The 16967-nt window shown below is 43.4% G+C and overlaps 1 protein-coding gene across 2 annotated transcripts in view; it reads left to right on the forward strand.

Moving 5' to 3' along the window:
* Nucleotides 1–16393, forward strand: part of LOC144115350 (methylcytosine dioxygenase TET-like) — a 78804-nt gene extending 62411 nt beyond the window's left edge. For both annotated transcript variants that reach the window (XM_077649699.1, XM_077649700.1), the window contains 3 exons: nucleotides 2553–2675; nucleotides 8222–8371; nucleotides 10255–16393. In XM_077649699.1, the coding sequence (XP_077505825.1) occupies nucleotides 2553–2675; nucleotides 8222–8371; nucleotides 10255–12429 (2448 nt within the window). In that variant the 3' untranslated portion in view covers nucleotides 12430–16393. The remainder of the gene's footprint in view (nucleotides 1–2552; nucleotides 2676–8221; nucleotides 8372–10254) is intronic.
* The last annotated feature ends 574 nt before the right edge of the window (nucleotides 16394–16967 follow it).

Raw genomic sequence — 16967 nt, forward strand, 5'->3', positions numbered from 1 at the left:
TCAGCACGAACCAGCGGCATTTGCAGGTGTGGAAAAGGCTTAGCGCGAGAGGCCTCCTGCGGTGTCTTTATGCCTGTATTTTTGACGAGACATCTTTGCGGCTCCATTGTTGTGAGTGTTCATTATTGGGTGCAATGCAAAAAATGTGCATTTGGACAGTGAAAGTGCAACATTTTTGTAGCTTATAGTAGCAGTGTCAGCTGGCGGACTGATCGGGATGGAGACGCTGGCCAAACTCATAAGTCATGTTGCGGTGTTGATCAAACAGCTCCTTTTCAATGGGTGCTCTGAGGATAGAATATGGATGTGCTTTGACAGAAAGGTACTATACAGGGTAAATAAAATGTGCCAAATGTTGCGACCAATCGGTGCCAAGTGAAAAGCTTTCATGTTTTGCTTCCGTCATGTGACCGCTCTTGACGCGCCTCACATATTCGGCTTGATGGCACGTCCTCTGACTCAGATTCAGAGCTTGCCTTGATTTGCGCGCTCTTAGCCAGAGGATCGAAGTGACTAGTCGAAGGTGTCATTAAAGAGCATTTCATCCAGTGCGATAATGCCAGGAAGATGAGGTTTTTTTACTTGGCTTGGCTAGTGCTCGGCCAAAAACGTGGATTCTGCCTCTGATTCGGCAGCTGCACTGCGATGCTCTCCTCTGCATACAGATAAAATTATGGAAACTTTCATAGCATTTCTTCGTGGTTTGCTGCGAGAACAGTCAGATTGTTATGGCTTAATCCATGTTTCATGCCAACAGTAGCCAAGCCGAGTAAGAAACCTCATCTTCCCAGCATTCCCATGCCTCTCCCTGGTGAATGAAGTGCAGCGCCACCTGCTTTCCTTCTAGGTAATATTGAGAAACCCTATGCCCTTAAAATAATCTAAATTTAAAGGGAAAAAAGAAGTCACCGCAGTGGCTCAGTGGTTATGGTGCTCGGCTGCTGACCCAAAAGATTCGGGTTCGACCCTGGCCACGGCGGTCGCATTTCAATGGAGGCGAGTGTATCGAGGCGCGTGTACTGTGCAATGCCAGTGCACGTTAAAGAACCCCAGGCGGTCGAAATTTCCGGAGCACTTCACTATGGCATCCCTCGTAGCCTGAGTCGCTCTGGGACGTTAAACCCTCATAAACCATAAACCGTAAAGGGGAAAAAGAGAACATAACGTAGCCTTAATTATCAAATGACTCTTGCTTCTTTACTGGGTGAAGCTGCATGAAATTAAACAGGATTACAAAAATCATATTCATAAAAGAATTTATGAAACAAAAGGTATTGTTAGTGATCCTACATGTAGGGCATAAAGACAGGATATAAACTTTTCTTTTTGTGCTTTCTACCATTCACTAACTCTGATGTTTATAAACTCTTTGGATCGCACTGATAACTTTTTCTTTGTATTTTGTTGTCATTTACTTTGTGGTTTGTCAAAACCTTCTTTTGCAATAATGAAGTCAACCGTAAAGTTTTTTATCTTGTCAAGGGAATGGCAGACTTCAGGCTAAAGAACTATTCAATGGCCTATGGACATGTTTTTTTTTTGGGGGGGTCTCATAAGGGACACAGGAAGCAGTTATAAAAAACAAATAAGTGTTTCTGACATCATTTGGGATGCTGGTACTGCGAGTGAAGGTTTTCATAGGTTCTCTCGCACCTGTGAGGTTTAAGTTGTTGTGGCCTTGATAGGCAAGGCTTGAACCTTGATTCAAGTGTTAACAGCAAGTGACACGACAGCCCTCGAATTAAAATCCACTAGCATGGCAACCTATCCATGTGCATTGTGATTACAACTTTGTGTGTGTGTGTGTGTGTGTGTGTGTGTGTGTGTGTGTGTGTGTGCGCGTGCATACCAAATTTTATATTGTTCACATTTAGATTTCACCCAGGGACGGCATTTGGCATTGATGTTTGGGTGCAGGACTTGCCTGTTTCTCAACTAAAATTGTATGGTTGTCTGTGACAATGGTGGGCCAAAAAAAAAAAAGAAAATGTTGAATTTTGCAGAGGAAATAATGGTGGTGCCATTTGTTGCAGAGGACGCAAAACTAGTACCAGATGAACCCGGCCCATAGCCCACATTCCTCTAGTGACAGAAATCCCCAGCATTTCTCCCATTACGAAATACAGCTTTTTTAGCTTGGCTCCAGGCTACTCATTTTTTACAGATTTATTCTGTAAAAAGCAGAGAACACCTAGGCCCAAACATAGTATTAAACAGTACCGAGTGCACAATGTTGCCTACATGCGAAATTAGATCTTGAACAAGTCAGGGGTCTAGCTGGAAAAAGCATTTTTGCCTGTGTCTTCCCGACCTTTTAATAACCTGTGTGTCTGTGCATGTATGCGCATCCACATTGTATGAAAAAGTTTTAGGATGCACCTAATGATGTTTACATCACAAGAGTTAAACTGTGATGCAGAGCCATCTCATGGACTATCCTGTTCTTTCTTTGCACGTCTGCACAGGTTCCTTTGCAAGCACACATCACTAATTTACCTCTTTAAGCTGTGAGAAAGCTTCAGAAATTCATGTTTGCCATGATGCCTTTTCAGGTAGTGACCCTGACAAAACATAGAGGATTCGAGAAAGGTGATGATGAGCAGCTGCATGTGCTTCCATTGTATGTACTTGATGCAACTGATGAATATGGGAAAAAAGATGGATTTTTTGAAAAGGTGAGTGGCTTTACTAAGAATGATATGTGCGGACCTAAATGTGTTCAGGGAAAGCTCTTATTAATTTTATGCATTGATCACTTACCAAAAGACTCTCATAGGACATGTCTGGAATCAAAAATTCATGCAGGAGTGTGTGCTGAGGTCAGTGGTGAATTAGGTAACTGTCCAGCTTTTTGCCTTGGAACAAGAATTTTCTGTTTTGTTTCATCAGTTTGTTTTGCTAACTGCAGTAAATTATTGCGTATACAAAGCACCCAGTATGCGCTCTGCGAGTGTGCTCTTGTTGTTCCTTTCCTTTTTTTGTTCACAGAGTACACTTCGGGCCTGTAATTTTTGTGTAAAGCCTGATTTCACCTGGTTCTTGCACCCCGAGCCCAGCAAGGTTCTTAAAATTGGGTTAAACCTGATTCCTACTCGAAAATGCATTTTGAGGAAAGTGTAGTTTGTCGGTGTTCAAAGCAGAAGGCACCGCCTAGAAACTAGTAGATGAGTTCTACCTTTTTTTTGGAGCAGTGTTTTCAGTTAGCTGATGATGGTAAATTTAAACCTTTTTTAATGCTTGTTTTCCATGCCATGGTTTAATATGTGGGTAAGGTCAAAAAGCATGCCTTGCAGATGAGGAGCCTGAACACAGGCACTGATGGGACATTTTATTGGCACCAATGTATCAAGCGCTGACCACGCTAACGACACCCTGTTCCAAGGTATTTTAGATGGCTATTGTGATGTTGAATGTTTTTGCAGAGTGCAAAGGCAGGCAGGTCTAGCAAACCACAGTCGCCGACCGATTTTTCTGACTCGAAGGGACCTGAAAAATGGTCCGATTAATCGAACAGTCCGAAAAATCCGTGAAGTACAAAAAATCACTTTATTGAGATGAAATCGGCTTAAAAATGTCAGTGATTTTACCTTGCGGAAAATTTCTCTTGCTGGCGACGATTTGCGCCAAGGTTGTGCTTTCACTGTACACGCTAAACAGCAAGGTCACCGCATTTAGTTGGAATACTTCCCACGCTTCTTTAATGGACCCGGCGGGGCCATGTTGTCCACAACCCGAGTGTGCACCACACCGCTCGTTAAACGCACTCAAAGATAAGGCACTTTTCTTTCAAAGCGGCGGAACCGCCGGACGCAATCACAAAACGGCGAACAGATGTAACTTCGTGAAGACTGAGCGCCACTCGGTCAACGTGGTCAGAGAAACCCGAGTGACGAAACGGCGAATGACGAACGTATGAGACCCGCCGCGGTGGCTCAGTGGTTAGCGCGGTCGGCTACTGATCCGGAGTACTCGGGTTGGAACCTGACCGCGGTGGCCGCGTTTCGATGGAGGCGAAACGCAAAGGCGCCTGTGTGCTGTGCGATGTCAGTGCACGTTAAAGATCCCCAGGTGATTGAAATTATTCTGGAGCCCTCCATTACGGCACCTCTTGCTTCTTTTCTTCTCTCAGTCCCTCCTTTATCCCTTCCCGCTGAGATGTGAGATAGCTCCAGCACAATTTCCTTCCCCCAACAACCAATTTTCAACGTATGGGACAAGCGATAACTGCCCGCGACAATGTCGGCGACAAAAGCAAGTTGCCGGCGATGACAATCCGGCTGCCACCTCGAAGTGTCAGAGATCGCAGGGACCTCTACTGGCAACAATGAGGTACTGAATGTGTGTCAAGCCAAGCCAACTGCAGCATAAATCCACCTCAATCCAAGATGGCGTCTTTTGCGCCGGTGAAAAAGCCGATAAGATGGCTGATCTTGGCTCGCAGGCGACTGAAATTAGTCCGAAAAATAGAACTTTCGGACTTTTGAAGTCCGAAATATTCGTCGCTAATATGTATGCGCTTCTATGGGGCGACTGACGGTGCCTCATCGAGGTCCGAAATATCCTACAAGTCCGAATTATTGGAGTCCGAATTACCCGTCGGCTACTGCATATGGAAGTGTTGCACACGAGTATGGTAATGTGCATGATGAAACAGTTGGCATCATAAACAAAAAAAAAATAATACTTGACATGGAGAGCACTTCCTTGCTGCAAGCTGTCAATTCTAGACTGTTTATGAAAGTACTAATGAGCGTATATAGGCAATTTTATGTCGCAAACAATGACATGCGCTAGTAGTCACTTGATTTTTAAAAATTTTGTTGGGCAAAATAGCTCGAAACGACGTGCGCTAGTAGTCACTTGACTTAGTTGGACAAAATAGTCCAAAGAGACCCGAATTATGAAAATGTTTTATGGCTAACCTGATTGTGTTCCTCGCCTTTAAACCAAAGGCTGAAAGCCTTTGGTTTAAAGGCGAGGATTACCCGAATTTACTCTCTAAAATAGCGCGTAATTTATAACCCCAGAACCCCCAAAAAATAAAACCCAAGTACAAAGGACTCCAATACACTGCAAGTTCATATAATTTAAAAGTGCAGCATTTCACAAAGAAGTTGAGACAGCGTAGTACATATAAATTAAGTGTAGCAATTATATTAATATGTGTCTTGCCTTTACAGTCAGAACTTTGTAGACACCTTATCACACAAACATGGGGCCGTTCATTTTTGAGTTTTGTATTTTTGAAATTTGGGGAGTGAAAAGCAGGTGCAATTTTTTTAGTACAATATCAGGTGGAAATCAGGTTTTTCAAGATATACTTTTCTAATTCGTTTTTTTTCTGTTTTTTTTTCAAACTGATTCTCAGCACTCATTTAACTGAGGAACATGAAGTGCTGTATTTTATGCTTACTATTTTGTAAACAATCTATAGATGGTAGTTTCTGCCAAGAAATTACTTACCTATCAGACATTTCCTCTCTTATTGACTACCATTTCTTTGTTGCGGACATTACCATTGACATGTACGACATTTCGGCATCTGTGCTAGGCCTGCCCACCTTTCCTTGAACACTTGGAACACATTCTTTCAACGCCACAGCTGCTGTCAGAGCATCATTGGCATGTGTAGCACTTGATACAGTGATGTCAGTTAGAGATCAGGCTAGTACCTCTGTTTGGGCTGCTGACATCTAACAGCTACATCAGCAACTGAAAAACAAAACACTTGAGAATGGGTTCAAGATAACCGTTAGTGTCTGTGCAGTGCCTTGAGTTTTTTGAATGGGCAAGATGTGTTTTCTTAAAGGTGCCTTTCGAGTAGAAACAAGGTTTGTCTTAATTTAATGGAATCTGCTTGAGGTCCAAATGTTGGATCTTTCAAACGTTAGCCAAAAACAAAAGTCCATGCACAGATATATAGCAGGCAAAACTGACTGCTAGCTAGTAGGTGCGTCTCACTGTGCGTGTTCTAAAGATGTTTTTGTAGCTGCACACAGTTGTAGTTGTATAAGGTAATTAGGGATGTGAAAATGTTTGAAATTTTTTAGATATGTTCTTAAGGTTTTGAATACGTTTGAAACAATTGGCATGAAGTTTCATGTAAGGCACGGTGTAGTTTTCTTTGAGGACTATTTCAAAAACAGCCTGCTCCGACATTGCCACTATCGTTTGTGTGGGAGGGAGGGTTCAGCGCCACGACGCGGTCAATTCTAGCTTCAGTGTTCGTAATGCTGAGACATGTCCTCCATGTATGCTCAACACGGCAGGGCTCATGTAGGATGGGAAGAACTCCGGAAACTGGCCCCAAACCGTGCCAGTGGCGCCATCAGAGCGAGTAGCACCCACAGCTTGCTCGCTGAAAGAAAACCACGCTTGCACTGTTTTGTGCCATCGGATCTTTATATATATATATATTTGCTTTCATCATTGCACTCTCAGCTTGAGCTTAACGTTAGCCCCTTCTTCACCCACCATTTGTGTTGGGTTTTGTCAAAGCAATCATTGGTTGCAGCAGATAAAAGCAGTGTACATGCATCTCAAGAACTTCAACGTAAATTTAAAGCCTGTATTATAATCAAATAAGACTCCCACTGGTACTGCGAAAAAAGAGTTTTAATGTGTAATAAGTACTCCTTACTTTTTTGCTGCACTGGCAAATATATATTCTTAGTCTATACTGCTTTGTGTCATTCAAAAGGTTAATTCAGAATAATTTTGACCCCTTGAGTTGTATAGCTCACACAAAAACCTCGCTACATGACAAAACTGTATGATGCACGTGCGTCGAAGCAGTCTATGAAGAAAAAAAAAAGGTGGTCATTGCAGTGGTAAACAAAATAAACTGATTTTCTGAGGGCCGCGTCAATGTCATCTTTGTGAAATTCTTTAATTTGAGCTGGAGTAAAGTTATATATGCTTGTCACAATTTGTTTCATGTGGGTGTGTGCGAGATGGATTCTCGAAGCTTTTGAAAGGAAGACATTAAAATAGAGGTTTCTGCGTTAGTGTTGCATGTGTGAAAATTCCAAACGAATACCAATGTCTAAGTTTTAATCCCTCTTCTGCCTCCTGTTTGCATCACGGGCCTCTCCTTTCAGCTAGTAGGCTTTTGGCCTTTATTTTTGATTTCTTCATGTATAGGTTTTCTTTGGCTTCTTTTAACTTTTTTTTTATTCCCTCATTACTACCCAAGCACACTTTTTACCCTTTGTCCATTTTCACAGCAGTTTTCACAGCAGTTGTGTTAATGAATTACTCATGCCTCGAAGAAAAAGCACGTTATTTACAACAAACAAAATTCAGATTATCCACACGGATCATATCGAGCGATGTTATTGCGGGATTAACACTCGACGTTGGTTTCGTTTATGGAGTTTAACAACCTAAAGCGACTCAGGCTATGAGGGAAGGTGTAGTGGAGAGCTCCGGATAATATTGACCTCCAGGGGTTCTGTAACGTGCACTGACATCGCACAGTACACAGGCCTCTAGCATTTTGCCTCCATCAAAATGCGACCGCCGTGGCCCTGATCGAACCCACGTTTTTCGGGTCAGTAGCCGAGCACCATAACCGCTGAGCTACCGCGGCAGCTATGCGTTATTTTCCTCAGGGGTTTGTTGTCAAATGAAAAGAAAGGCTTTTCATGCAAGCAAGTCAGATGAACATTTTTGTGTGTCAATTATTCTTTTGTCACCCAATAGGTTGAAATGCCTAGAGTTATCTATTATAATTAGCGTGTGCAAATGTGCCCAGTTCTAGTTCAGCTTTCCCCTCATTTTGCATTTCATGGGAAGGCAGTGTGAGTGCCTCCCATATCTGATGGATATGGTGCTTGTGGATTTGATATCTGCTGTGGTATTACCAATATTGCAGCAGAATTTGTGATTCTGAAAGTATAATTACTTCCTCTAGCAAACACACTGGGGAAAACTGTGCCTACTTGTGTGGTTAGGTAAACTGAAAGTGCATTCACTTGAAATCTTGCCAGCCTATTTCTGTGTTTGCTGATTTCCAGCTGGTGCACTTGGGCTTCAGTGGTGATACGATTTCAATGGAAAATCAGAAAAAATTTATGGATTCTAAGTGAGCTGCAACTGTTTGCTCCATAGCCTTTCAGCAACACATGGCCTCTGGGTTGCATTTCTATGCCTTTTAGTGCAGTTTACATATGTGAAAGCCTTTGCCGCACTTACCACTGTACCTTTTTCTTTTCATTAGGTAAAAGCAGGATCACTGGAAGTCCTCACCAAGTACCACACAACAACGAGGATACGCAAAGTACCTTTGGGGCCATGCAAGAAACGTGGCAGGAAAGAAAAAAACCCTGACGAAGCAGCGCACACCATCCAACAAAATTCAAATTTGGAGGTCAGCATCATGCTTTGTAGTGGTTTGTAGCTGCATAAGTAGGCAATGGGAACAGTTCAGAATTACCTCTATCCTTCTAATACCATGAAAGTGAATGAGACTTGAATGATGCTAAGCCATCTAATTTCGTTGGAAGTTTAAAAAGAACATGAATCATAGCTTGGTTTGTCTTGTAAAATTGTTGTATTTTTGGAGAGAGAACAAATATCATTGTTTGTGCCTTAGGCTGCTGTAGCTACTGCCTCATTTAATGAAAATACTCACTCTGTCATTGAAATAAGTTTCATTGAAACAGTAGGTTACTTCCCAACTAAACAGGTTGCGCAAAGCTTTATGCAGAAAAAGATGGTTTATGTAGTTAAAACTTGTCGGGATACAGTAGAATCTCGATGATATGATTATGGCTGAGTCGAATTTCGGCATGATATGAATTTGTAAAATTCTCTGCCCAAAGCATATTGTGTGCAATGGGCAGGATCCCAGATGTTCTGAACGTCCTCCCGTAACACTACGGATGCTACGAATGCGGGGGCTGCGATTGCCAGTCATTGTGTACACATCGTGAGCACTGAGAGGCGGTGCGGGCTGCTGACACCACGGTCGCCAGTCACGCAGGGCGCATTGCGAGCAGTGTATGGTGACTCGCGGCCGTAAATAAATCCCACCAGCTGTGTAGACATCTGTGTAAATGCATTTCACGTGCTTCTGCCTACGGATTTGTTGATTTTTGGATGATATGCATCTTGGATGAAACAGCATATTTTTTGCGACTGCCTGAGATTTGTACCATTGAGAGTCTACTGTAGTGCATTAAATTTAATTTGCCTGATCAGCTCGCTCATAGAACGCTATATATATTGAATAGCTCAATTTAACAGAGTACAAGCTCTTTGTGAATAGGTACTTCAAGCAATCCTCCCGAATAATAAGCTCACAGAATGGTTATGAGTCTGTAATGCAAATGTCCAGTGTTAGCTGTCACAATGGAATGGAGGAATATCGGAAAATGCGGTTCAGTTTGGGGAAAGGTGGGGAAGTTGGGAAGGGGAGGAGTTGAGGAGTGTGTGTTAGATCATGTCGTTGACTAACTCTGGATATGAAGCTCGTGAAAGCTCAAGAATCCGAGAATTCTCAAGACATGGTGATTGATGGTTCCTATGGGAGAGTGGGGAAGGAGTTCTGTTTATCTGCAGATGACCTATGCCGCAAAACCGAGGAATGATCTAACACTATAAAAATAACTGGTCTTATCATGCTATGCATCTTCATCAAAACATTGTTTTGCACTCATTCAATGTTGTAGCTTAAACCCCTGTTTTAAGACCCCCATGTCTCACAAAATGCATCGTTGTTGTCTGCTTTGCAACTCTGCTTTTGCATATGAAAAAAGTGAGGCAAACTTGACAAAGTGGTTGCTATTGAGAGCCATTCTTTCATTTGAGGATGAGTTTGCTAAGAAGCATGGCAGGTTTTTTCATGGAGAGGATTACAGCTAGACTGCTGGTTTGCTATTAGTGAAATGTGAGTGTTGCTACTTTTCTCTGGAGAATAAACGATTGCATCTCCTTTTTTTTTTTTGGTACCATGCAATGTGAAAGATAGGGCCATTCCACTTTTATCATGCATGTAGTCACTCATTATTCTGATCGCTTGCTGCCCCAGTTCACTTCTTGATATGTATTATATTTGCAGTCAAAGCTGTTTATAATTACAAGGAAACAGTTGTTATAATAATAAAAAAGTTCGTGTCCTTTCAGGTTTGTCATAATTAACCCTAATTGTACAACCTACTAATTTTTGAAAGATCTTTGATTGTTACAGATTGTTAGTGCATTTTGGTCATCCTCATGCTAAAAAGGAAATTTATGGCATGCATTTTGCAGGCACAGACAGATGAAGGGTATGCATCGCAGACAATGCCATCACCTGTCTTCAGCCCGAGTTTCGAAGCGCCACCACCATCATACCACAGATCTCCATTTGAAGAGAAGTACAAATCAGGTGTGCCTCATGTGAAGCACGAATCGGAGCTTGGGAGCCCCAGGTTTGAGATTCCTGCGAGTCCCTTTCGATCTCAGCAGCAGCCTAGTTTTCATCCAACAAGTGAGCCTTCAGCAGCCAAGCCATATGGCACATGTGCACCAGCATACAAAGTTAAGAATGAATGTGTGCCACCTTTGTCTTGCCAGTATGATGCATCAGCTCCAGAGAGTAGTTTCTCTCTACAGAAACCCAGTTCTCCTTGTGCTGAATCTCAGGTTCCTTGTCCAGGCAAAGATGACATGAAAGTGGTGATCAAAAAGGAAAACCCCAGTGAAGCATGCATTCAAAGTATCCTGGACAAAGGTGCCCAAGTATTGAACAGGTCCTCAGGTATGCCTCAGAGCTTGTCACCTCATACGTTAGAAAGAGCACATCACACCAAGGATTCCAATCCATTCAATCAGCCATATCTTCAGCCTCAGCAAGATCTTGCCTATGGGAACCCTTACTTTGCGGGCAACTACGCACAGCAAGGAGCACAGAAGATGGCAAGCCTTTGTACCCTTCCTCAGAGCCCCATGATGACTACCATTCCGGACACTCCTCCTGAGGATCACCACTTGGCCATGAACTACTACAAGTATAGGATGGTTGACCGGTACCACTATCCAAGCTACTTGCCACACAGTGGGCAGGATGGCCCCTCTGTGGAAGGCCATAGCATCGACCATTTGCAGAATTTGGCCTCAGTTTCCAACCACCACCTGCAGAACCTCGAATTAGGCCGTCCCAGTGGGGGCCATGCTGTTTACTCACCATTTGTGGACAGAAGTGCTTCCATGCAATCTTACCATCATCAGTCTCTAAGCGCCACATTCAACCCCATCTCCCAGACTCCGTCCCAAGGTGTCATGCTTCCACCATCGTACGTCCCACAAGCAGTGTCTCCACACATGGCTCGAAGTGCTGGCTATGGTGCACCTGGCTTTTCCAGAAGTGGCAGCTTCCTGTCCTCACCTCATGAAGCATTTCCACCTCACCCCAGTCCCCCTGTCACTCCTATGACACCACCAAGCACACCAAGACTGACAGAACTGAACCCTGTGCGAATGGATTCGCCACTCCACATGCGGTCCCCATACTATATGGCAGGCAGCTTTGGCATGCCCGTTGACCCATCCTGTGGAGCTTCGAGGAGCCACAGTCAGGGTGCCCCCTTCCCGCAAGCGCCCTACGTGGACGCGGCAGCGTGGGCCTCCGACCGTGACTACAGTGCAGGCTTCCAAGGCCCTTACTACGCACCGCGTGGTCAGTGCTTCCCAGCAGCCGTGACACCTCCGAAGGACTATGGCATGCATACACCGCCTGTTGCAGGCCCTACACGCCTTCCTGCAGGTCTTGCTACGCCACCTCCACAGACGCGATGCCTTCAGGAACGTGCCAGTGTGCTTCCCCCCTTCAAAAACACCTTCCTACCAGCCCAGACAGCACCAAATGGCTTTGAACGGCACCTACAGACATTTCGTTCAGTTATGGAGGACGCACAGAGAAGTCAAGTGGCCGGCCCTGCACGGCTCATGCCACGGCCAGCTAGTCATGAGGGCCTTCCCAGGGCTGAGATAACTAAGGCTGACGAGGAAGGTATCTATGAAGTCGACTCAGACAACGAAGCAGCGTTCCAGGACCCAGAAGTTGGTGGCGTGGCTATTGCTCTCACACATGGCTCGGTACTATTTGAGTGTGCCAAGCATGAGCTCCATGCCACCACTGCTCTCCGACGGCCCGACCGCAAGAACCCCACCCGCATCAGCCTTGTCTTTTACCAGCACAAGAACCTTAATTTCAGGAACCATGGCGAGGAAGAGTGGGAGAAAAAGATGGAGGTTCGCAAGCTGGAAAAGGCTAACGGTGAGCGGCCATCCAAGAAGAAGGCCAAGCTCTCCACCGAAAGGTTGGATGAGGATGGCTTCCCTGCGTCGGCACTGCGGTCGGCTGACCAGGCCCCGTCCTGGGAGGGACCCCACGTGCCCTTGCCCTCATTCTTTGCCATCAACCCATACCAGAAGTGTTTCTAGCTTGGCCCAGACAGGAGTGCACTAGGAGGCTTCTAGTGTGCCAGCCAGGAATGCCTGCATCAAAGGTCCGAAGCATTTGGTAGGGGAAACGTGTGTATGAGGCTTGAGGGGCTTCTGCTTTGCAGTTTCTCAGCGTTCTTAGGCAACAGAGTGCACTCTCTTTGTGGTGCTTGCTGCATACAAGGTGTTTGCACTGCTTGGTGCCGAGTGATGAGGTTAGCTCCCCTGCAGCATGCTTGCAGGTTTCAAAACTGTTTGCTTATTTAGGACCACTTAAATATGCACATGCTGCTGAGATGCAGTTTTGGCCTTGTTGATCTTTATTGCTACAGCATCGCGTTTAATATAAAATAATATGCAGACAGGGAGGGGGCACCAGGCTTACTGGAAAGGGACATGGTAGTCACCTTCAACATTTCTGTGCTGTGAATTTTTTAGAAGAGGAAATTTTGTGCTCACTGCCATCCAGTGTTAGCATGTATTTATGCTAGCGTTGATCAGATATTTGCAGGTCTCACACAGTCAATGTATGTGGCTAGTAAGCATGTATAATTGTTCTCAGTACCACTGGATTTCTGTGATCCAAAGGTAGGCTTAGTTTTCACATTTATGGGGCAAAATGACATCAACTTGAATGGTGTGCTTCAGTGCAAAACACTGGTAGTGTTACGAGTTGCATTAGCTTTAAAGGTGTGCAGCTATACAGGTTCAAATGACATATAGCCTGCAATCATATAAATTGTACCTGAGTTCATTTTAATGCTGCATACTTATGCTCCTTAATTTAAGCCATTATCAAATGGGAAATTTTTTGCATATTTTCATGCTATTTACTCTCATGCCTCATGAGGTAACATTTAAACTGCAACACAGGCACAGCTCCAGCCTTGTACAGTGCTTTTGAGTTGTGTGTGAGGAGATTCAGACATTTTGTTTTCCTTTTTGCCGACATTTAATGATGTTCTTCTAAGTCATTAACTAAGAGATTCAGGCTCGCACCTTTGGCCTTCAGTGAAGTTTTTACAATGTTCTGACTCAATGCTTTGAGTGGCAAGGTTGTACAAGTAGTAGTAAATCATTTCTTTACGGCTAATCTCCAACATAATTTTGTGATATCTTGAGAAGTTCAGGGTATTTTGCAACAGTAATTTCATGTGGTATTGTACAGCACATTATTGATGATGAGCAAATTCTTATTTTCACCTCCCCAGCTTACTCTCTGCTAATCCTGGCTGCATTTTATTTCCTTTGAATTCCATTGTTACCTTAACATACCATTGGTTATCTGTTCTCTGCATTACATAATCCACCCAAGTCCATTTCCCCTGCTTGGATTTCCGCTACGATATCGTTAACATGAGTTTGTTCTCTACTCTGCATTACATAACTTGCCCAAATCCATTTCCTCTTCATTTTCGCCCGGATGTCATTAACATGAGTTTGTTATCTACTCTGCATTACATAACCCACCGAAGTCCATTTCCTCCTCTTTATTTCCACTAGGATATTGTTACCACGAATTTGTTCGCTACTTTGCATTACACGATCTGCCCAAGTTCATTTCTTCTTTTTGATTTCAGCAAGGATATCATTAACACAAGCTTATTCTCTAATCCACTCTGGTCTCTTTTTTTTCTCTCATTGTCACCCCTTACTATACCCCTTTCCTTAGCCTACTACATTGCCCTCAATCTAATGTTGAGCCTTTTTGTTTGCGTCCGAGTTTCGGCACCAGGGCAAGTGCTGGCAGGATACACCTGTGGTGTGTTTTTCTTTTGAAAATTACCACTGACCTGCTGTTCACATATGTCCCACTATTCCATAAGAGTTGGGGAGCTTTCAAATGGATGTGGACACTCTCTGCAGTACAGTGGGTAGTGAAAATAAGAGCCACCTTTGCTAAGTGTAGTTCTCATGACTGGTATGAGGCGCATAATGTTTGATGTTTTGATTCTCTTTGCTGAGGCACCTGGTTGGCACATGAGAAGTCTTTCAGGGCCATCTGTGCTGGCACTTAGACTCACAGATGACGCTGAGAGGGTAGGGCACTGCATTTTCAGTTCACTCTCATTACCATGCAGCATCTGTCTACCTGTTCGCTGCAACATCCCATGGTTTCATAAGCAGCAGCCATGTTAACAAGTCATTGGCATGAATTGAGCACAAGTAATGGACTATTCGCTCCCCTGGTGGCAAGAATCTGGCATTCAAGCTTGTGAAGTTGCAGAGTCTGGCATTATTGACCAGCTTAAAAATGTGTGCAGTGGACTTGCAGATTTTAATTTTTCAGAAATTTATATGGATTTAATCAACACATTTCAAGTATTTAAATGGGCACAGCAGCGCAGTTTAGTTGTAATATCTTGAACATCATATTCTTGGATGTTGCCATGTCAGGTTGGTTGCTGCCTGAAAGATCATTAGCCAGTCATAGTTATATGGTATTGTTTGGCTGTTTTGTGTACACAGTCATCCTTAAGTGGTGTTCCAGTCACATAAAAAAAGACTGGCACATTGTCACAGAGCATTCTTAAGCTGTGCATCCTTTCATGCTCATTTCATTTTTCTAATGGAACTTGATGCAGGTCATTGGTATTGCCATCAGTTCTTAAGCAACTATTGAGGATCGACTTCAGTGGCTCAGTTTTGTTATTTGTGCTGTTGTTGCAGCTGTTGTCTTGCCTAGTAGTGTGTTAGTGTGTGTGCATGCATTTATCTGCCAGACTGCACAAATATGAAGCACTGGTCATGAAAAGCTTTCAAGGCAGGGTGATCTCTACCACAACATTGATGCACATTGACAGATGTTAGCAGAAGAATGCAAGGTTTGGGACGTGAAAAGTTGCACGAATTTATCAACATGCACGTGAGACACATCTCTGCAGATTATGCAGTTCTCTTGAGCCCTAAAACTGTAATTCAGAGTACGGGCTCTGCGTCCTCCATGGTTTAGTTCTGACAGCATTGAAACACCGTAGTGCAAAACAGTACTTGATATGCTCTTCCGATACACTCAACTCAGTGAGTGGCACCCGGCTGTGCCACCTTGCAGAACAGTTGATACTGCTTTCTGCTAGGCTTCCCAGAAACAATGTCTCCAGGGTGTAAATATTGGCCGAACTCTATCCTTTTAATGATAAAATGTTTTATGAACCTTCTACTACTTCCTGCAAAATGGTGGCAGTCCTCACCATTGTTCATCTTGTACAGAGAACATCTTCAGCATAAGTTATACAGGCTATTAATGTATGAACACCACACTGCAACAGTGGCCTCAGTTATCTTGGTTAAAGAGCCACCTTTGCAATGTGAATGGAATTCTGGGACTGATTTCTGTCACTTCAGCATTGGCTGTTGCATCGTCCAGACGCAGCTAACCTGGAGTGGGCGGTGTAGTATGTGGAAATGCTATATGCAGTCGTTTAGTTCTCATTGCATGAAATGTTGCTTCCCTGGTGGGTTCATTCTCTTGTTATGAAGCTTGTTTTGTTTTTATTCAAGGCCTGAGTATTTGTTTAAATTGCACAATGTTTACATCTACAAGAGTGTTTAAATTATATGTACATGTGGTTCCTTTTTTATTGAACCCAAATTGTTTTCATTTTGTAACGACGTGCATTGCCAAAAGGTATTCAGAGCAAACCGTCGAAATTCAAAATTGCCAAAGTTTTAATTTTACACACAGTAAACCACTGCCATTTTAGTTTACCATTGTTAGATTTTTTGTTTCTTCCCTTTTATGTTTCTTGTCATCCTCATTATTTTTATGTTATTGTGAGTGTTCAGAATGAAGTGCATTCTTTTGTACAGACCTGTAAATAGGAAGTACACCACATTATCAGATTAGAATCATGCAATTGCATTACATATTCACCAAGAGTATTGAAAACTACATGAAATTCAGATACGTGTGTGGTCGTTATACATGAAGTTTTCCAATAAACAGTACTTTATCATTGTCTGAGCTGATGCTTTTTTTATTTATGGCATTATACTACAGCCTAGCCATATTGCTACCATGTGTGCATTTGTGGAGACAGTTTTGAATATGGGCACAGGGCCCACCATTGGACAAGCAAACGTTATCATCGACTGGATGTGCCGAGTAGGGTCACGTGACACCTTGTGGTCCTAGTAGCCAAGGCAGTGAGAGCAGTCAGAAAGCCAATTTTCTATGTAAAGCCACACAATGTTGTATGCTTTATCTAATAGCTGCTGATAATTACAGTTGATCTGCTTAGACATTGTTCAATTTATGGCATTAACGAAGAGATTAACACCATTGGTTGTGCTACTTCTGGTGGCTCTCTGCACAAGGCTGCATTGCCAGCACTACTATACCACCAAGCCCAGAGTAACCTTTCACAGGTGCCTGAAGGGAAAGTGGTGAAAGAGCTCGCGTAGTCAAGCTATGAATGATTCAACTAGTGACCTTACTCTTCCAGTAAGTTGTGCAGCGAACTTCTCAATATCAAATGTTAGTGGAGTAGTTGTGAAACGAACTCCTCTGCAAGTAATGGTTTATTCGTGGCATGTTG

Source organism: Amblyomma americanum, chromosome 1, assembly GCF_052857255.1.
Source record: "Amblyomma americanum isolate KBUSLIRL-KWMA chromosome 1, ASM5285725v1, whole genome shotgun sequence".
NCBI lineage: Eukaryota > Metazoa > Arthropoda > Arachnida > Ixodida > Ixodidae > Amblyomma > Amblyomma americanum.